The sequence below is a fragment of the Leptodactylus fuscus genome, chromosome 3 (genome assembly GCF_031893055.1).
Source record: "Leptodactylus fuscus isolate aLepFus1 chromosome 3, aLepFus1.hap2, whole genome shotgun sequence".
Taxonomy (NCBI): Eukaryota; Metazoa; Chordata; class Amphibia; order Anura; family Leptodactylidae; genus Leptodactylus; species Leptodactylus fuscus.
Window position 1 is genome coordinate 56860394 of NC_134267.1, and position 20501 is coordinate 56880894.

The 20501-nt window shown below is 41.3% G+C and overlaps 1 protein-coding gene across 1 annotated transcript in view; it reads right to left on the reverse strand.

Annotated features, from left to right (window-relative positions):
- Positions 1-20501, reverse strand: part of PPP1R14C (protein phosphatase 1 regulatory inhibitor subunit 14C) — a 30724-nt gene that overhangs the window by 656 nt on the left and 9567 nt on the right. The window contains exons 2-3 of the mRNA XM_075266589.1: positions 3874-3957; positions 3288-3320 (exon numbers count right to left, since the gene is read on the reverse strand). Of these exons, the coding sequence (XP_075122690.1) occupies positions 3288-3320; positions 3874-3957 (117 nt within the window). The remainder of the gene's footprint in view (positions 1-3287; positions 3321-3873; positions 3958-20501) is intronic.

Below are 20501 nucleotides of genomic sequence, written 5' to 3' on the forward strand. Positions count from 1 at the left end.
GTCAAGCACCCAGACAGACTGAAAAAAAAGCAGCATCGAATACATTTTTTTTTTTTTTTTCAATCCTCTAACAGATTTGGTGGACATCCCCTTTAAATGAAATATAAATCCATAACTCTATACATTAACTACTGTATATTTCTGTACAGTATGTAACCCCACTTGCTTGGCTAAAAACAGCTTTAATCCATATATAAAATGACCTTTTTTTTGGTCATCTGAATAGATTAGTGTTACTGAACAGTCACAGTCGTCTCTGTATTCATGTTCATAGTGGCCTCATTGACTTGCCATATTGGGTCCCATATAGGCGCGCCTTCTGACATCTTGCACACTGCCCACACACAGTGATGCCGGGTGGACCAGTTCATACTGTGCATGCACCAAGTACGCAGAGAATTAGTGATTGAGGTTCCAGCCAAACTTCACTGTGAATTCCCAGGAGGGTCAGGGAGACCCTCTATTGGGGGTGTATTAGATTTCAGATACCTGGCACGTCAATCATGCAGCTACGAGTGCTATTACAGAGATACTATGTGACGGACCAATAATGCTGAAGCATACATAACCAGAGAAACATATTTTCATATGGATCATGCAATTTTGTTTATTTTATTAACACAAGCATGTATGGAAAGGACCTTAATAATACTGTAGACTTGTGGTGTGGTGGTTTAAAACCTAAAATCCATGTGACAACTTCTCTTTATGCAGAGTATTCCCTTTTCTAACAGAAGACTATTACAACTGGAAAGAATTTTAATGACAGATGGAAATCTGCTATGTACAGAAGCTCAGAACAAAAATAACCTAGCTGTCAAGTCTCCAAACCGATAAGCATGTTGTTTTTTTTTGGAGAATTCCTAATATGAATTAGATCCTCGACAGCCAGCATCCCGCTCGGCATTTTCTACTCATTTTTAATCACAGGTGGGCTTAGCATAACCCAGGGAGTGTAAGCCAATACGAGAGCTTTACCGGAGCCAAGTCATTCTCATCACTGACAGGAGGATGGGACCGAACCCTGTATTCATCACCATCGTACCAATTATATACCAGAGAAAAATCCTAACTATTGCATTTAAAAAAGAAAAATAAGGATCAACAGGTATATACTAAGCACCTTTACCGCATTGTATGGAATAGGCTGGGCAGAGGTAGGTCAGGATCAAGAGAAGGATTTAAAGTACCACTCCATTTTAAGTTCCCACCCCTTTAATACAGGGCACACATCATGAAAGGCACAATAACACACCCAGCAAGTCTAGAATGGAGCTGACAAATCCTAAGAAGAGTGTATGTATACCACATGACACCTTTCATCAAATCTGAAATCAGACATGCCATCAGATCACTTTCCCCTTTAGATAATATATGGTCATTGACTATATGAGATTGGGCAATGACCATATATTAAGTGTAGATGCTGAAATGAATTTATTTTAAAATATTGCTAAAGTTACAATTTTGTAGGTCATCGGTAGCCATTTGCTTTGGTAAAAAAAAAATAAAAAAATAATAGGATACAGAATTATAGAATTGTATAATATTATTATTAATTTATCTTCATTGTTTAAAAGGGATGTCCATGATAAGTATGCATGTATGACCACATTACAGGTAACAAATCTGCTTCAGGCTCTGTGCACTGTAGAGTAAGAGTCCGTTCACATGATGTGAACTCGTTGTTGATTCTGACACGTAAACTTGTGTCAGAATCAGCGCTACAAAACAGAATAACACATTGAAATCAATGGGTTAAAAAGCCTCCCATTGATTTCAATGTGTTACCCGTGCTAAACGGAACCCATTAAAGTCAATGGGATTCTGTTTTGTAGCGCTGATTCTGACACTATTTTATGTGTCAGAATCAATGACGCGTTACCTTGTGTGAACCGACCCTTATAGACAGACTGGTTACACCTCCAAGACAGCCAATTGCTTATCACTTACTGATCAGTTATTTATGACCTCTCCTAAGGTTAGAGAAATAAAAAACCCTCTTAAAATATATTATAATTTCTTCTAAATTGTTATTGTGACCTTTATTTTAACTAGGTTTTAAAAAGAACATTAAAAAAACAAAACAAAAAAAACAAAAACACAATATTAAAAAAAAAATATCTAAAATTCTGTTCTAACTTGTGTAGGTCACCTCTGAGGCCTATGAATGGCTGCTGTGGGCACCTAGCACAAATGGGACAGCACTCTGGCATCAGCTGGGGCTCCTGTAATTGAAGTCCAGACCTTCCACCACTGGAAAGAGGAGTAATGGTCATGGACCCCTTAGCAGCAATATTACACCTTAAACAGAAGTCAGAACACCCTTTCAATGTCTGAGCAAAGGTTAGAATCTTTATGTGAATAGACCAGCCCTTCCTTCTTGACATTTTACTCCATAAATAGAAGTGGGAAGGTGATAGGACAAGTGGATTACTTGTACATTGTGCTTTGGAATGCATGACCTTGTAATGATAATGGTTTCAAATGATCTTGCAGATGTCATACAAATGTATAGTCGTGGCCCTGTATTACAGATCAGTCTCCTCTGACTTCGATGGGGAGTATACAGCGATCATACAGCTGCCAAAAGACTATGCTGCATATTGTACACAAAACTGGGCATATAATAGAACAGAATTTGCTGAAGACCTACCAGCGTTAAAATATACTAATTTTGCACTGCTCAAAACACCCCTTTTCTTTTAATTTTCGCTCAGAATTATTGACAGTAATTTTACAGGATGCGCAAAATCAGTGAAAATCTTATATTCTGTATACAGAGGATACCTATAAGCACAGTTTGCACTGGGAAGACTCTGAAAAGTACAGAAAAGTCTCCTAAACAAAAGGACTAAAAGCAACTCTTTTAACATCCAGTTCATTGGACTGTTCAGTGAAAACTGGAGCAGTGTAATAGAGCTAAGTAAGGTTTTCTACAAGATGCTATACTAAAGCATCAGGACAGATTTCATGAATACAGCCTGCTTAAGGTCTGGTTCACGTCTGCGTTCAGGCCATTAAGTTAGTCTATCTGCATGAAATATGTGGAAAGAAAAGTCCTGCAAGCAGCACGTTTCCCTCTGCGTTCTTCATGTGGCAATTGAGCAGAGACCACACGGACCCCATTAAAGTTATGGGATCCACGGGTTTCCTTAGGTAACTGCTTTTTTATGCGGATAGGTTTCTGCTCAGGGTGTCCCCAAAATAACCAGTTTCCATCTACAGAAGAATATGAAAAAACCCCACACTTACAACACATACTTAAACACTGTAAAATGGATTACCTCTGTTGGTTTGTAGCAGTCTACTAAGGATTCCTGTGAAAAAAAATACCACGATTAAAATAGAAACAAAAACTATAAATAAGGACACAAATGTAAAACATATCCAAGATGAAGAATTTATGCGACATATCCCACAATGTTGAAAGTGCTACAGTAAGAGTTGTAACTGCTGACGTGATCCTTCATTTCTTTCTGGTCTATCCATTCTCAGAACTGTAGTAGAGACCTGTAGAGTAATCTGTGCACAGAATCACAACGTACTAACAACCAGGTGAGCGGACGCTAGCTGTATAACCGTAGTACATCCAAGCTATTATAGTGGCCCACCTATCTGGAGGGGAGGATAGATTTCCCCGTGTAGATTTATGCTGCGTTTGCCACTATATAGTTCCAACTCATCCATAGGTTTAACTATACCAACACGCTAAACCTTGTTTGCAGGAAGCCTTCATACAGTGACGTAGAGTAGCTGCCTACGTTATTCCATATGACTGATAAAAAGCAGCACATCAGCATCTCTCCACTATACATGCTGAACGTAAGCGCTTGTGGCTAGGTATAGCATGTAACATATAAAAGGTGGTACCTGTAATTTGATAACACGTTCTTCTTCACTAGCTGCATCTAGAAGATCGTCTATATCTATTTCTACTTCTGGCATTTCTTCTTCCTAAGAGGAAACAAGCAATAAAAAAAAAAAAAAAAAAAAAAAAAAAAAAAAAAAAAAAAAAAAGGTCAATGAAACCAACCATCATCATCATACAATTAAGGGGCTCCATCACTGGATTTTCGCTGTTTTAGATAAAAATGTGCTTCAATAGCCTTTAAAAAGTCTATTCAAGTCCTGCTAATAGTTTGTTAAAAGCCCCCCCCCGTTTTAATGAATTACCTATTAAACGTATATGTAAATGAGCCCTTCCGTGCACCCCTCACGTCATACTCTGTTCACGTCCTCCTCTGTGGTTCTTCCATGTAAGTCCCTCCTCCTGCGTTCGATTCACCAGCTCCAAACTGTCTCTTCCTGGACGAGTGGAAAACGACCTGTGATGAAGTTACTACTGCTCTGTGATTGGCTTGTCCCTGTGATGACGTCACTACAAGGTCCTTCGTTATCTTCTAAGTAGTGATCTATGCAAATCAGGGGCTGCAGCTCCCTGTGTCCATCATAGATCTCTATGTGCACAGTAGATCTATGCTATGCTCTGTATAGATCACTACTTAGAAGACAACGAAGAACCTTGTAATGATGTCATCACATGGACAAGCCCATCACAGAGCAGTAGTGACGTCATCACAGATCCTTTTCCAGAAGCAGGGAAGAGACAATTTAGGCAGTGAATTGAAAGCAGGTGGAGGGACTAAAATAGAAGAACTACAGAGGAGGGCGTGAACAGAGTATGATATGAGGGGTGCACAGGAACGTTTCAAGCATATGTTTAAAATAGCAAAAATCCAGTGATATAGCCACTTTAGTAATCCTCACAAGTTATGCAAAAAAATAAATAAAAAAAATGTATTATTAAAGCTTTGGTGCGAGTGATAAACATCTCACAGTGACCCATGAAGACAGAGCAGCGTTTCTGATCAGTAGGCTCTACTTATTCGTAAATCACAAACCGGACTCAGCAGTTACTTATAGTTGGGTGAAAAGAAACCTAGTTCTCTCTTATTCATGAGACTTATGGTTGATTCTTGAAGGTTTTTCACTTTTAAAGGGTCCATCACATGCCAACCTCCCCTTACAGGCCCTTTGCCTTCAACAGACGAATAAGATCCATAAAAACGTACATGAAACTCTGACCCATATGCATGAACTGTTTCATAACCATACGGTTTCAATGCCGACACCAGGCACAGAAATTCCCTTGTACTGAGTTTTTGTATTCCCAGGCACAGGAGCGGCAGCCTGCGTGCACTTCTCTCGCCCAGCTTCATGTTATTTACACTAGCACCTATGTCCGCTCTTCGTTCAGCTTGGCTCCTACTCCATGTACCTCTAAGAGCACATGTAAGCTGATGCTTTAGTGAGATAATACTGCATCTTGGGAGACAAGGACTGATTCAGCAGACATTTGAGAGAATGGATCAAGAGTCTTAAGTGGTGAACTAACTGAAAGAAAAAGTATTCATACAATAATACAAGGTATAATAATACCTTGTATTATATTATAATAATATAATACAAGGTACAACCAAAGAAATGCTCGTGAATAACCCTGTGGTGTCAGCAGGAAATTACAGAAGTGCAGACGAGTACTGTGCCACTTCTATGAAAGGTTAGGTCCAGTGTACACAGTGGTCTCTCCCATAGTCAGCCCAGGGACCCCCATTTACCAGAGTCATATTATCATAGAATAACTCTTACAAGAACAATGGCATAGCTATCCACAACAGAGCCATTCTCTGAAAATAAACAGCAAGCGGCGTGGCCGGGGAGGCTGAACAGAAGAAAATTCTCAAGCATGCCTACGTCAAAACAGATCAGATACACAAGAACTGCAAGGCATGGCTGTTATTCCATATCAAGAGAGAAAGAATGAAGCCCAAGACATGGACAAAGAAACCATTCACCCAACTGACTAAATACGATGAAGTGGAAGGGACTGGGGCTTTAGGTTTTTTTGGAAAATTATTCTAAAAATCAAAATATTTTATAGCAACTGCTTTCCTAAAAAGGGGGGGGCAGCTGCATGATCTGCACAATACAATACGTAGGTGCCATCACAAGAGATTACTGGGAATGAGATGCAACTTAAGGTGGAGACAATCCAAAGGCAGGACGTGTAGGATAATAATAGACACCACTTGACGCCATAGCAGAAAACACGGGTTCACATAGCTTTGTATTGTGTTTAAAATTACAAACGAGCAGACTGCACGCAGCATGTACAAGTACGACCATTTAGTTCCCTGAGAGATTATAAATAGCAGCATGCAGAGGGAAAATTCACCACAAACTGTTCTGAGCTTCCTATCAGCACAGTACCAGTATGCCCGTGTTGTCACTGTCAAGCCATGTGCTCTTGGATGGGTTTAGTCTCTAAACTGAGACTGCGAAGATCATTTATGGTCATGCGGAAGTCCATATAAAAGAGTTGGCCAAAACATATTGTACTGGAAGTAATACAATCACAGTAAGGAACTTGTTATACACAAAGGGGGAAGTCATCAACTTACCCATGCCAGTTTCCTGGTGTAGATAGGTGATAATGTAACAGCTCTGAGCAAGGCACTTTGTTAATCCAAAGAGGTGCCAGATCTCACATTCTGTGCCTTGCTCGCAACTTTCTATGTAACACAGAGTTCCTGACTGGCATAGACTTCCATTCTGGGTCACAGTGTGGCCAGAGTCTCCGGACTGGCACAGCGATGCTCCTGAACGGTCTTAATAAATCTGCCCCAGAGTTCCCATACATTGACCCACACTGTGACCCAGAATGGAAGTCTATGCCAGTCAGGAACTCTGTGAAAGTCCGGCATATTTTATTTAATTTTTTTTTTTTCAAGCTTGGCACGTGGTCAGTTAACATGCAGATCCACAGCAAAACCGGTGACACTGCTTCAGATTTCTGCCATGGTTCAGCAGCAAAAAATACAAAATTATATATATATAGCCATGTGAACATATCCTTAGCATAGGTCTGATCTGTACAGCACCTCAGTCAACTACATATTATCATCACGCCACTTCAGACATTCATAGAACAGGTCATCCATAGGCCAAACCACTGTCTGACCCCACTTTTCCACAGCCCGCCTCAGCTCCTTTATAACAGACACATAGTAGAGCTTTACTGCTTGTATAACCCATGGCTAAAGCCTTACTCACACGTCTACATTCCACATTATACAAAATTTGAAAATCTGCACCATAGAAAGCTGCATTTCCACAATGTGGGGCTTTAGCCTTAAAGCCGATGTAAAATCTCTTGATGAAAAAGACTGCCGAGGATTCATCAGGACCAACGTTTTCATTTAATTTTTGCACAAAGATATATATCAAAAAGGAACAAGACACGGCATAGAAAATATATTAGTATTTTACCATAGGGGGAAAAAAAATAAATATATCATTTCATGCACTTTAATTTCAATGGGTTGATATTCTGTGATCAGGAAATGTGAATTACATCACTAGAAAAAGGACAGATGAAATCCACTTTCCCTACCACCGTGAGAAGTGTGGCCACTTGAAGTGTCTTGTAGTCCATCTTCATCCAGGACTTGGAGGGAGGGTTTCTCCTTCGCTTACCTACAATTGTTAATTGAATGAGTGCTACGTAACCATACATATTCTATCCTAACAGAGGGAGCACGGTGCACGAGTCAGTCCTGTTAGGAGAACATCATGTTAGAAACTACGGACCTCCCAGCCATAAATATATACACTCAATCCAACATGTAGGTCTGCTATTGGGGTAGAGGTGATACCCATAGATGGTTGGCTGCTATGGTTGATATATACCTGGAATGTATATTCCTAACTTATTGCAGTGAGAGAAGGAAGCCTCATTTAGATTGGTAATAGAAACAAGGATGCTCTCAGTCCAGTTACTTTTGTCATCCAACCACCCTTTCTGTCTGTGTAAGACTGTAAGACTGTGCCTAACACTGACCACATTACTGGTGTGTGAGAAATCTGATCTGCTGAGTTTCCCAAATGGTCTGTGCCACCCTATTGTTAGAAGTCTTCATTTAAAAAAAAAAAAAAAAAAAAAAATTAAAATTACACTTAAACATGGGCTTCTATGGGTTATACTTCTACATCCAAGATTTCCATGGAAAAATTCTGAGCAAAACATCAACGTTTTAACCTGTGTGTAAATGTCCAACTTTCTGTAGGACACCATGGGAAAAGTAAGCATCCATACATCTCCTGATGTATAGATTTATATGTAGGACAAATAGACAATGTGAACACACCCTGAGAGAAACCTAACTGTACACCATTAAACAATCACTGATCACTCAGACTGGTTTAACCAATTTTTGATCCACACATACACAACTTATCGTGCTCAGCAGGCTACTATCTTTAGCCCTGTATCTTCAATACAGAATAGAAGGATAAAAGACCCAGTTTAGCCTCGTGCTAGAGCAATCTCTCTCAATGTGGGCGATAACACCCCCTTGTAGGCGCTTGAGGCCCAGAGAAAATTGGGAGGGGTGTTGAAATGGTTTAGGGAGAACCCCGGAGCGATGGCCGATTTGTCTTTTTCTAATATTTTAAACTAAAATCAAAACCTACCTACTACACTCCATCTATTATTTCATTCTTATTTCTGCCCTGTTCGTTTGTGGTTGATTGTTCAATAATTTTCGATAGCATTCCCATCGTCACATTTGTGCAAGTGTGGATTTAGTGCTGTGGCAATGCTGCTAACTATAAAGGGGCTCCATCAGCAAAATCATGCTGATCGAGCCCCACATATGCGTGCATAGCCTTTAAAAAGGCTATTCAGGCACCGTAAATGTTATATTAAACTACCCCCCCCCCCCCCCCCCCCCCGTTTTAAAATAACCTAAAAAGAAATGTGCTCTACTTACGGAACGTGCACGCTGGGCGGGCATTCAGGGTGCGTCTTTATCTTCGTCCCCACATCTTCTTCCTCCGATGTCTTCGGGTCCAGTCTTCCTCCGGCGCTTGCTCGCGGACACTGATAAAAAAAAATAGCCTGGGCGCATGCGCAGTAGCCGTAGTAGAAGCCACGTGCGCATGCGCATAAGCTATTTTTTTTTTTTATCAGTGTCCGCGAGCAAGCGCCGGAGGAAGACGGGACCAGAGGACATCGGAGGAAGAAGAGGCGGGGAAGAAGATGAAGACACACCCAGAATGCCCGCCCAGGGTGCACGTTCCGTAAGTAGATCACATTCTTTTTTAGGTTATTATTTTAAAACGGGGGGGGGGGGGGTAGTTTAATATAACTTTTACGGTGCCTGAATAGCCTTTTTAAAGGCTATGCACGCATATGTGGGGCTCTAGCAGCATGATTTTGCTGATAGAGCCCCTTAAAGAGAAATCGCATGCATGTTACGGAACCTACTGACTTACGGCTGTTTTTTCAGTAAAGTTGAGCCTGATATTAAGAAAGTTGTTAAAAAATCAGATTCACCTTCACATTAGATTAGTTTTAAAATGTAAAGGTTCGTTTTAAATTTGCATAAGTTTTTCTAAATCTTATTTATAAAGTTGCGTTTTATTGCTCTCATTAGAACAGTCTCATATATAATGTAACCTCAGAAACAGGATAAGTCTCATATGGCCGTTAGAATTAAAGTAACGACTGCAATTGTGATTTTTAAAGGGGCTCTGTCAGCTAAATTATGCTGTAAGAGCCCCACATATGCGTGAATAGCCTTTAAAAAGGTTATTCAGGCACCGCAAACGTTATTTTATACTCAACCCCCCCCCCCCCCTCCGTTTTAAACTAAAACCATAACAAAAATGGCGCCGATGCGTGTACAGTAGCGCTCCGGAGGGAGAGATACTGCGCACACGCAGGATTTCAACACAACCCGCCGTTAGAACTACTCGAGAGTACTGCGCATGTACAGTAGGCTCGCGAACTTCTTCATTCCAGAAGAAAAGATGATGAAAGTGGGGAAGAGCGAGGACAGTAGGATGTCACTGGAAGAAGAAAGAAGAGGAAGGCGTGATAGCAAGATGATGCCGGACCGTGGAGGACCGCCCACCAAGCACGATAGGTATGATTTACATATATGTCAGGCGTCAACAATAATTGTAACTAATTAATAAGGAAGGAGAGATGCCATGTTAATTCATGAGGCAGTTTTTGAAGAGGGCGGGGGGAAAACACACCTGATGTGATGATTTGGTGTAAATGGACAACAAATAAAAATCACATTGCAATCAATGGGATTTTTAATGGAATTATGACAGTTCTGTCAGCGTCCGTTGGTAACGTTTTGTAATGGATGCTAGCAGTGGACACTACTACAACAGCCCTCCCTTAAATGGCTATTTATTGCTCTATCCGGTCCTTCACTGGTCAACATAGTAGTATAATAAGTGGGTAAAGACCATCTAATTGAGATCTAAATTAATAATAGCCCAACCCTCATCTAACAGACCAAGCAACCAGTTATACTTCTATCATCTCGCCCTCTATTGCCCACCATTACTGTTGTGCTAACAGCAGAAAATACTGTTTCCTAGCCATTTGAAAATCATAATCCATTGTCCATTTTGAGCGATGGCGGTGAGACAAACACAAAAGTAAAGGAAAAGACACTAAGACTAAGGCCACAAGGTGCCTTCCCACAACTAGCCGCGCAAAAAAGCCAATGGCGGAAACGGTTTCCGTTGTGTGAACTATCCCCGAGTCTAAAGGAAATTTATCAGGTGTAAATTGGTTATAAACCTCCATCACCCAAAGCAGTAGGATTCTAGAAATTACTCACAAACCTTATACTGCTCTGCTAGAGGTGTAGATCTGTAGAGGGGGAAAATCTTCCACATTTTCTGGTCACGTTAAACCCAAATTGTTACCCTTCTATGTTTACTGATCTTCGATGCAGTTTGGTGCCAATGTCTGCCCTCTACTGTAGTTTTGTTTGACTGCTCTAGTTGTCTGTTTATTGCAAAAATAATTTTTAAAAATTTGTTATAAACCTAATATCAGTACTTTGTATAGTTTCCAAATACACCTCCATTATCCAGCTTTAGAGCCCATGTCTAACCAGCTGCTCTATTCAACGTCCATTGACCGACCCCCTTCTCATAATCCGTGGGAGTCCCAGCTACTGAACCACCGCCAATAATCGCAATTCTATATATTGGAGGTAACTGTCTGCTTTATTACTGGACTACTATAAGTGGTTGGGCTATGACTACAACAACACCCATTGCCAAGGGTATATTGCTTTAACTCAAAAATCCTATAATCCCCATGTGGTTCCAATCATTGGGAATCAATTGTTTAAGAGCTGTAAAGCCTTCCAGGCGCCAAGTGCACTAATTCTGAACGACATATTAATGACATGTAGGCTTTACTTAGGGGAAAGAACACTTAGAATATGCTGTGCAGTATACCACATCACATTGGGTTTCACTTTTTGTACTTTATACTGTGACCCCCCACCCCCCTTCTGGAATACCCTAAAGCAGAACATTTGCGCGATTTAGATCTGGTATAGGACCCGAGATAGCAGTTTTGAGTAGCATTAATATGCCATTTATGTTTTTCTGTGTGTTGATTTCCGGCACTACCTTATCAGACAATGAACAAAAATTTTTTTTTATATAAATTACATATATTTTATTTGTATCCATCTATTTCATGGTCAAATAAAGCTAAGTTGAAACGCGAACTACGTGTGGAGTAAATTTGGCCCCGAAAAAAACCACAAAAAACGCTTCCTAAGGTTTTTGGACCCGGAGACGTTTTTTTTCAGAAAATGCCTGGCGGTTTTCCCCTCCTGGAAAGTGAATGGACCATTAATAAAAAAACAAAAACAAACAGCTACTCGTTTTTTTTGGCAAAAAAAAAAAAAAAAAAAAAAATCTGCGACGCGGTTTCCGCCTCCCATTCACTTCTATTCCCTTCCTGAGGCGGAATCCTCCTCAAGGAAGGCCATGTCACTTCTTTTTTCCACTAGCAGCAACATGCCTCTAGCGGAAAAAAGAACGCTAGCGGTCTCCATAGACCACCATTGTGAGGGGGCGGATTATGACGTGGATTCTGCGCCATAATCCACTCCCTCTGTGCCCGTGTGAACAGGGCCTAAGGAAATTTTGAAACTATGGAATTAAAGCTTTTTAAATAAACACAAATTGGAAATAGAGATTACATTTAATTTTTAAACATAAGGCAACAAGCAAACTAAGACGTTAGGCCTGCGGCATTAAATCTACATAATCTAGCACAGAATACTGTCAGGTACAAGCTTCGACACATTACCTTTCTCATAGAAAAATAAGAATGCATGCCAAAAATGTAGTAATACGACGTTACATCAAGAGATATAGCTCTAAAAGCAGCTGGCTTGATATTCTAAACTTTGATAGCTTGGTACTATATTGAAAATTTGTTATGGTGGCATTATACTGTGGATGGGGCACTAAGGGGACATTAATGTGGCACTAAACTGTGTGGGGAGCACTAGTGGTCTCCACATGTTAGAATGAAGTAGGTTTGCAGTATAATTCCCTATTACCACCTGACATAATGGCTTCCTGCACACGACTGAATGGGTGCTGATTTTTTTATTTGTTTTCTAATGGAGAACACTCAAATTACCTGCAGACGACATCGGAGTGCATTTCGTGACGCGGTCATTTCTACAGGAGGTTCCATTCCTATATCACAGGAAAGTGTAGCAGCAGCTCTATACATTGTAATGGAGCCCCTATGATGGCATACTTGGTCGTATATACGGCCCCCTAACAACAGCAGGGAGAAACAGTCATCTCTCGATGGGTATTGGGGCCAAACATTTAGCAGCAGCAGAGATCAGCAATCTTCCCTATTGCATTCACTAGGGGACGTGTGTGGTAACAGGGACAATTACCAATCCCTGCTGCCATTACTGTAAGGTATGAGGGTTTAGAGGACCGTGGTCGAGAGACGAATGTTCCTCCTGAATGCTGTCATTATGGAAGGGCCGGGAGGAAGGGGTGCACACAACTGGCGTCTGCAAAGTTTGAACATGGTCCGCACGCTGAGAATCCCTGAAACGTGCCGAGTCCATGATGTGGACTATCCTGTTACTTATGTTCTACCCCGACCACCTATTTTACGGGTTGTACTTGTTTTATGTCTTAATGGCCATGTCTGATTTAGTTTTGTAAATTAGTAAAGACCATTATTGATCGTGACAAATTGTGTTTGTAGGTATTAATTAACAGAACTATAAAATAGACTTCTGATCACTAGCTTATGAGATATTGGTTGTTATTTATACCAGAAACGTGTGGAGAGGTTACAAGAAGTATCATTAAGTAAGGGGCAGGCAAATAAAAAAAGGAAAAGAAATTCTGCTTTGAGCAAACTGATAAATATCTCAAGGCACAGGCAGGAACTATCTGTTCTCCCAAGGGTAACTAATATACTCTAAAATGTCACTTTTATTGATCTACAAAATACTGAATACTGTATTTTTAACCCTTTGTGGTGTATGTTGCACTTTTTTTTATTTTGTAGATCAATAAAAGTGAAGTTTTAGAGTAGATTAGTTACCCTTGGGAGAACAGATAGCTCCTGCCTGTGCCTTCAGTAGAAGGGGGTAACACCCCAATTGTTCTCAGTGAGCCGTTGATAAATATCTCAGGCACAGATGTGAGCTGTTATTTAACAAAAAGATTAGTTATCAAATATATAAATCTGCCACATCTGAACTCGTCATCAAACTGATTTTTCATACTGATGACCAATCCACAGGATACCTGGACCATGCACAGATCAGCTGTTCTGGTAGTCCACAGACGCCTGAGGCTGCTGTAGAGACTGGATAGCATGTGCAGGCTGCTCCTATTCCAGTGACATAAGTGGCACTTCAGCCCTGTCCACTGTATAGCAGTAGTTCCAGCGGATTAATCTGTGCAGCTGATCTGTAAGGGGTCTGCCTATTAGATCCGATCCCCAGAGATCACATACAGATGACCTATCCAAGAATACGTCCAATGACTACTCCATTTGGGGCTAGAAAACTTGTTGCAGATTTGTGATGCAAGGCCCAGTGACATTGGTCCATACCCTTGCATGTCCAAACTGTTTTACGGGAGGAATATGCAAATCTGTCTCCCAAGATGTAAACAGGGAGACAGTGCCTCTGTTATGCTGCCCTCTATGGGAAGCACCCTGAACAACATGCCCGACTTTCCCAGAAGTCTTTACTGCATAATGTGGGGTTATAACCAAATCAATTTCTCCGCTACAGACGGCACCGTTTCTGTCTGTTTGGACTTCATCAGCGCAGCCTAGAGAGAATTGATTTTGGTAGAAGTGAGAGGCTGAGAGACCAGATTATGAGGATAACGTCCATCCTTAGGGAGAGACCACTTTTCAGGTGTGTGGAGACTTATACAGCCATAGTTGCTCCACTGCAAGGGAACATGATGTTCAGGGTGCTTGCTATAGAGGGCAGCATAACAAAGGCACTATCTCCCTGTTTACATCTTGGGAGACAGATTTGCATATTCTTCCCATGTTCCCTTGCAATGGAGCAACTATGGCTGTATAAGTCTCCACACACCTGAAAAGGTGGTCTCTCCCTAAGGATGGACGTTATCCCCGTAATCCCAACTGTTTTATGAAGTTTTCTGGTCTAGAATATCAACTTTTAGGATAAATACAACACTTCCAGGTCCATGCACATTTTTTTGTATTGGCCAAACACAACTGAAAAGTAACCTTCAATATAAAAGACTTCCCTGTGTCTGAATACGATATTGTACTTGTACAATCTGCAGATTATGTAGTCTTACGTCTACTTTCTAAACTATTTACTGTGTAAGCTTTGGTGTATTTGCAGGGTATTTTTGTCACCTAGCAGCCTATACCCAATATTGACTATTAAAAACACATTACAGGTTTAACACTTTTATTTGAGCTAAACCTGTTCTCCCACAATGATATAAACCTGTAGGTAGGAATGTGCAGATTAAACAACGGCCTAAGAAAACCCCGAGCAGAATCTATCAACAGCCGTAGTAAGCAAAGATCTAGGTCAGGGCAGATAGTATATGTATATATATGTATACCATTCATTCTATAGGTCTAAAGTCAACAGAAACCTAAGATTTGTCATGACATATCTAATACTCTGCATCAATGGCTAAAGGTTTACTCAACCTTGAGAAATATAGAATTTGTTTGATTGTGATCAGCTAGACTTGACCTACACCTGAGCCAATGACAGATCTAAAGTGGCTGGTGCTGCAATGTACCCCCTTACAAAGTGATGAGCCCCAATCCCAACCAGATGTGTCACAGGGGCTCATGGTATTGAGTTTAGTTTATGCAAGTCCACATGTAGCCATTTTTCCTGTAAGATTTCACTACAATTCCTCCAATCACTTCCTATCAGTATAAAGCAGTGATAGGCGGTATTTGCACTACAAACTGCGACAAAGTGAGAGATGTCACTCAAGTAGTAGGGGAGGGTTATCTAGAAGAGAAAGACAAACTCCAGTAAATGCCTCTAAAGCCCTTTTCAGCAAATTTACACAAGAATAAAATCCTGATTTTCATGAAAATGGAGTCGCTATCCAGAATAAGAAAGGAATCTTTGGAAAGTGTAGAAGGCGCCTTACAAGATACAGTCATTTATCGGATACTGGATTCTTAATCTTCCATCACTCAGTGTCTGCGGTGGAGCCCGGAAAGGCTTCGCACAGCCGTACAATAGTAGACAAAATTCTGGCACTCAAAATAGCTTCCAAAACAAAAGAAAACGGAGCGGACCTTCATCAGTTTATCGGATGAAGGGAAGATGAGCAGGCATAGTGTGGAAGCCGTGTGGAGGAAGTCAGGAAGCCCGAAAAACAAGGATCCATTAATACGCATGTAATTACACAGTGTGCGTTCGTATGTACATACGTCTTATGAAAGTAGGGCAAACACCGGACGGGTGAATCAGCGAGCCAATACACATGTAAAGTATCACAGACATGACCTGTCTAAGGAGCTCGGAGTAAAGCAAACCTCATATACTGTGACGGGAACTGTCCTTGTGATTGATGACTAAAGCTTTCCATTTCTACAAATGTCATTTAACTATCCCGTACAATGAAGTCAGACAACAATAGCTGTTCATGGGGAATCTAAGAGAACAGGCTTGGACATTGCAAAAAAGACACATGATATAGATTACTATGAAGTTAGTCATTCGGTTTGACGTATTAAAGGTAAATATCTAAAAAAAAAAAAAAAAAAAAAAGGCAGACACACCACAAAATCATGAGCTACAAATGAATCCTGAACTACTCCATGCCATGTGGTAGCACCAAGGAATGCATAGGTTTTACTCTGTAGGATGAGCGTGCATGGCTACACTTTAATAAAATGTATCTAAGAATAAAAATAAGTTCTTAATATCTCACAATGAGTCAACAGAAACTGAAGTCGTATTATCTAATGCCAATCTACGCAATAGCCTGTGGCAACACAAACTACGAAGGTGGAAAGTGGTAATATTGTGTACAGAATTAACAATGCACGCCTCCAACTTACAGACTGGGTTTCACTAGATCATCTATGGATCATGCAAAAGGAAGCAGAAAAATTAAGGTCAAATGATTTCTCTACGCCCCATACAGTACACCACATACAGTCCCATGAAAAAGTTTGGGCACCCCTATTAATCTTAATCATTTTTAGTTCTAAATATTTTGGTATTTGCAACAGCCATTTCAGTTTGATATATCTAATAACTGATGGACACAGTAATATTTCAGGATTGAAATGAGGTTTATTGTACTAACAGAAAATGTGCAATATGCATTAAACCGAAATTTGACCGGTGCAAAAGTATGGGCACCTCAACAGAAAAGTGACATTAATATTTAGTAGATCCTCCTTTTGCAAAGATAACAGCCTCTAGTCGCTTCCTGTAGATTTTAATCAGTTCCTGGATAAAGGTATTTTGGACAAACAATTCAAGTTCAGTCAAGTTAGATGGTCGCCGAGCATGGACAGCCCGCTTCAAATCATCCCACAGATGTTCAATGATATTCAGGTCTGGGGACTGGGAGGGCCATTCCAGAACATTGTAATTGTTCCTCTGCATGAATGCCTGAGGATTTGGAGCGGTGTTTTGGATCATTGTCTTGCTGAAATATCCATCCCCGGCGTAACTTCAACTTCGTCACTGATTCTTGAACATTATTCTCAAGAATCTGCTGATACTGAGTGGAATCCATGCGACCCTCAACTTTAACAAGATTCCCGGTGCCGGCATTGGTCACACAGCCCCAAAGCATGATGGAACCTCCACCAAATTTTACAGTGGGTAGCATGTGTTTTTCTTGGAATGCTGTTTCTTTTTGGACGCCATGCATAACGCCTTTTTTTTTTTTTTTTTTTATAACCAAACAACTCAATTTTTGTTTCCAAAATGAAGCTGCCTTGTCCAAATGTGCTTTTTCATACCTCAGGCAACTCTATTTGTGGCATACGTGCAGAAACGGCTTCTTTCTCATCACTCTCCCATACAGCTTCTATTTGTGCAAAGTGTGCTGTATAGTTGACCGATGCACAGTGACACCATCTGCAGCAAGATGATGCTGCAGCTCTTTGGAGGTGGTCTGTGGATTGTCCTTGACTGTTCTCACCATTCTTCTTCTCTGCCTTTCTGATATTTTTCTTGGCCTGCCACTTCTGGGCTTAACAAGAACTGTCCCTGTGGTCTTCCATTTCCTTACTATGTTCCTCACAGTGGAAACTGACAGGTTAAATCTCTGAGACAACGTTTTGTATCCTTCCCCTGAACAACTATGTTGAACAATCTTTGTTTTCAGATCATTTGAGAGCGGGCTGTCCATGTTCGGCGACCATCAAACTTAACTTGAATTGTTTTGTAGAAAGAAATGGTCCAAAATACCTTCATCCAGGATCCAGGAACTGATTAAAAGCTACAGGAAGTGACTAGAGGCGGTTATCTTTGCAAAAGGAGGATATACTAAATATTAATGTCACTTTTCTGTTGAGGTGCCCATATTTTTGCACCGGTCAAATTTTGGTTTAATGCATATTGCGCATTTTCTGTTAGTACAATAAACCTCATTTCAATCCTGAAATATTACTGTGTCCATCAGTTATTAGATATATCAAACTGAAATGGCTGTTGCAAACACCAAAATATTTAGAACTAAAAATGATTAAGATTAATAGGGGTGCCCAAACTTTTTCATAGGACTGTATGACCTAGTACAGGGGTGCTCACACTTTTTCAGCATGTGAGCTAAGGGATAAGATCTACTACCCACTTCTTGTGTGCGGAGCGTGAGAGCAGGAGACGGCTCTCCGGTGTCTGCTTGTTCACAGCGCAGGCTGAGAATCATCTCTGGACACTGGCAGGCCGGGGTCTTGCACTCGTTCGCAGTCAGGGCTGAGATGACTCTCAGCCTGCGCTGTGAACAAGCAGCACCCCAGCTCCCTTCATCCCTAAGAGCAGGGAGCGCGTCATCCCCCGGAGCTGCTGCTGCCCGGCCTGCAAGTGTCCGGAGTGCTTGTTCACAGCGCAGGCTGAGAGTCATCTCCGGACACTTGCAGGCGGGGCCGCCGCAGCCCTGACTGCGAACGAGTGCAAGGCCCCGGCCTGCCAGTGTCCAGAGAGGATTCTCAGCCTGCGCTGCGAACAAGCAGACACCGGGGATCCCTGGCTGCAACCTGCGATCGATCCATACGTCCTTTGCGATTGATCGGTAGATCACGATCGACGTATTGGGCACCCCTGCCCTAGTACATCCTAATTGTAAATGTGAAACTTTGGATGTTTGTTACTCGATCACACAAAAATGGCTGAACGGATTTGGATGAAATTTGACACAGAGAGTTTGTAACCTCAATTAACATATAAGTTCCTTTTTATCCTGGTAAATGACATGGCTTCCCGACTTATGAATTTATGTTCATATACTATATTACACTGCTCTTGCTGCCAGGACAATCAGTTAATTGCACTTTGCTGATAAAGCCAGGTCTGTTATCTCTATGTGCACACACACACACACACACTAACCCTCAGTCCATTGTGTACATGTACTTGCACATTATCTGATCTGTTCCAGGCAGTGCTGACACACTGGATGGGAAAACACCTTTAGTCCAACTTGGCAGTTTGCCAATTTTACGCATGCTAGGAAAAAGAAAATCTAACTTGTCGCAATGTCCTAAAACAACAAGAGCCGTGAAGGTAGCCAGAAGTCACAGAGTTCTCCTGAAGCTGAGCTCTTGGGGGGGGGGGGCTAGTGTAAGAGGGAGGATCTCTATAGCATAGAATGATATGTTGTTCTGCCTTAGGGGTACATTGTAGTCAGCTCTCATACTCACATAGGGACTACTAGGTACTTTTTAAGTAGTTTCAGTGCAAGAGTTTCCTTTAAAATGGAATCTGTCATCACATCTATATAAAACCAGCCCAATAAATAGGTTAGTGTTACCTGAAGATAGGGCCTCACCCCCTCCCATGTTGATTCTTGCCCCCGGTTTAGGTCAGCATGCACGAGAGCTGTTTGGAGCAACAAGGGTGTCACAGTTGCCCTTTATGATCCAGAAAGCTACGCAATCCACCACTCTCTACCCCTCCATTGAGTAAGAGCTCTGCAGTGTAGATGAAATCTTGCTTGACCCAAAGTTCTCTCAACGACTGAATATTGGCACATTCACAGTACTGCTCTGATACGCACATACCAATAGTCCCCTGAAGGGGGCAGTGTCAGAAGTCAGGACCAGCCATTGTTACAAAGGGAAGGTTTAACAGTCTTAGGTACATGACAGACATAGGAACCCTGCTTGGACAATACTCACTATTGTTACTCCAATTCTGATGCTTATCAGCTGCTACTTGCCTTTATTTCCTGGTCTTGTCTCGACATACCAATGATTGGCCACCGCAGTGACCGACCTCAGCCAGTGATGGCCAGGGCAGTCAACGTGTGGACTTCTTGCAAGATTATAGACAGTGCTTTTTCAGTCCCAGGAATACCTAAAGGCGCGTTCACATCTGCGCCCCGGTCTCCATTATGCAAGTTTCAGTTTCCTGCCCGAAACTGGGCAGGAGACAGAAACCTGCAGTCATTTTTCAAACCCATTCATTTGAATGGGTTTGGAAAGTGTCTGGCCGTGAGCGCCTGTGAGCGTTTTATGCTCTCCGCGGCGAAACTGTTTTTTGTTTTTAACCGGACACAAAGTCGGACATGCAGGACTTTGTGTCCTGTTAAAAAAAAAAAACGGTTTCGCCACGGAGAGCACAAAACGCTCACTGTCAGCAGAAGACTGAAACCTGCATAATGGAGATTAGGCACTGGTGTGAACCCTGCGTAATGTGTATTTGTTTGATTTTTTACTTTTATATGTTGCCTAGGAAAAAGAAGGGGGTGGGGGGGGAAGGGGGAATGGGTTGTGATGTGAATTTTTAAATTCTTTATACTCTGCCCCAGAGTTTGGCTGGAGAGCTGACAGAGGTTATATTTTTGGAGCTGTGTCCTGAATGATTCTACTGGCTTTTGGATTTCTGTTATTCTAGCTTATA